General features: G+C 45.6%; 1 protein-coding gene across 1 annotated transcript in view; it reads right to left on the bottom strand.

Annotated features, from left to right (window-relative positions):
* Positions 1-1,406, bottom strand: part of LOC119422292 (docking protein 3) — a 9,152-nt gene extending 7,746 nt beyond the window's left edge. The window contains exons 1-2 of the mRNA XM_037689616.1: positions 1,244-1,406; positions 739-817 (exon numbers count right to left, since the gene is read on the bottom strand). Coding sequence (XP_037545544.1) covers positions 739-817; positions 1,244-1,300 — 136 coding nt within the window. The 5' untranslated portion in view covers positions 1,301-1,406. The remainder of the gene's footprint in view (positions 1-738; positions 818-1,243) is intronic.
* Positions 1,407-1,835: the final 429 nt, after the last annotated feature.

The raw sequence follows: 1,835 nt of genomic DNA on the forward strand, positions 1-1,835 counted from the left end.
ACATAAACGAGCCTCAAACAACTAAACAAGCCACAAACAGCTAAACAGGCCACAAAAAGCTAAATATGATGCAAACAGCTAAATGCACCTCAAAAATCTAAACACGCCACAAACAGCTAAACACACCTCAAACAGCTTAACAAGCCACAAACAGCTAAATACGTCACAAACAGCTAAATATGCCACAAACAGCTAAACATGCCACAAACAGCTAAATGTGCCGCAAATGGCTAACTGATCCACAAACAGCTAAATGTACTGCAAACAGCTAAACACATGGCAAACAGCTAAATGCACCACAAACAGCTAAACATGCAGAAAACAGCTAAATAAGACACAAACAGCTAAACATGTGACAAACAGCTAAATGCACAGCAAACAGCTAAACCAGCCACAAACAGCTAAACGTGCCGCAAACAGCTAAATGAGCCACAAACAGCTAAACCAGCCACAAACATCTAAAACAGCCACAAACAGCTAAATGTGTATCACACATCATTGAACGCAGCATCACCTTTGTGAACCTGGAGGTAAGAAATTCTCTAAAGTCACGTTTCCAGGCAGTTGATCCGACCACAGCAGGTGATTCATGCAGAAAATTTCTCTTGGTGAATTTTGAAACGTGTCCATTTGAAAAACTGTTGATGCATTTATGAATCTTGCGCTACGCTTGTGTGACTGCTTTGGAGACAAATTTATCCTCATAGGTTTAAACAGAACTCAGGAACGACTACATACCTCCAGAATCTTTGATTTCCAGCCGACCCACTCCGCTGGTACTGGTGGCGAACAGAGACAACCACACCGGCTTCCATTTCTGAAAGAAACAATTCAACAGTTTTCAGACCTTTCACCTGGACACACCTGGACACACCTGAACCGCTGCCTCCCACACAGGGAAACATCAGTCACATCTTATCAAGACCCGATCCTTCAGAATAAAAGCTGTGTGACATTTGGACCCCCGGTTGGATCCAACGAGGCCTGAGAGGAACGTCAGAGTCCTGCAGGAATGTGCTCAAGTGTTCTGACTTGTTCCTCAGATTCCCGAAGGCTCGTCAGAGACAAACTTGTCCTTCAACTGACAACAGTCTGAGTAGAGTCTGTTCTAACTCACAAGAACCGGGCCGAACAGAGACTCTGAGCAGCTGAGATCTGTCCACCTCAGGTCCAACAAGATCAGAAACCAGAGAAGAAGACTGCTTGTCCCTCACAGCTCCACGAGCCGAGAAACACTACTTACTTTGTTGTTTTTACGTGGCTGCAGGAAAACCGTCCCGGTTTTGGTCTGAAAGTCCATCGAAGGATGAGATACTCCTCAGGAGACAGCCCTCAGGAGACAGTCCTCAGGAGACAGTCCTCAGGAGACAGTCCTCAGTGCTGCTGGATGACGCAGAGACACTCAGATAAGGAGTGTTTTCTCTTTCAGGTTGGGCCACGCTGAGACATTCCTGAAATCTGACACACACACACACACCCACACACACACACACACACACACACACACCTTCAGGCTAAACAACAGAGTCAAAGAGGATGAAGTGTTTCGTCACTGAAATATTTAAAACGAGAAAAATGCAGCAGAAATATTGAAGGTTCTGAGTCCAACAGGGTCAGAACTTCTGTCTGTCATAATATGAGCTGTGACAGAACCAGACTCTTATTCTGAATAGTATCTATAAGCTCAACAAGTTCTATACATGCTTTGAAGACCCGAACAGACCTCCCAGCACCAGACTCACCTCACCACCGGAAGAGGAGTTCCTCAGCGTGACCTCAGCTGAAGTGAGGAGGACCTTCAGGAGGATTAAGCCTCACAAAGTAACCGGCCCAGA

The sequence above is a fragment of the Nematolebias whitei genome, chromosome 16 (genome assembly GCF_014905685.2).
Source record: "Nematolebias whitei isolate Nwh7 chromosome 16, NemWhi1, whole genome shotgun sequence".
Lineage (NCBI taxonomy): Eukaryota > Metazoa > Chordata > Actinopteri > Cyprinodontiformes > Rivulidae > Nematolebias > Nematolebias whitei.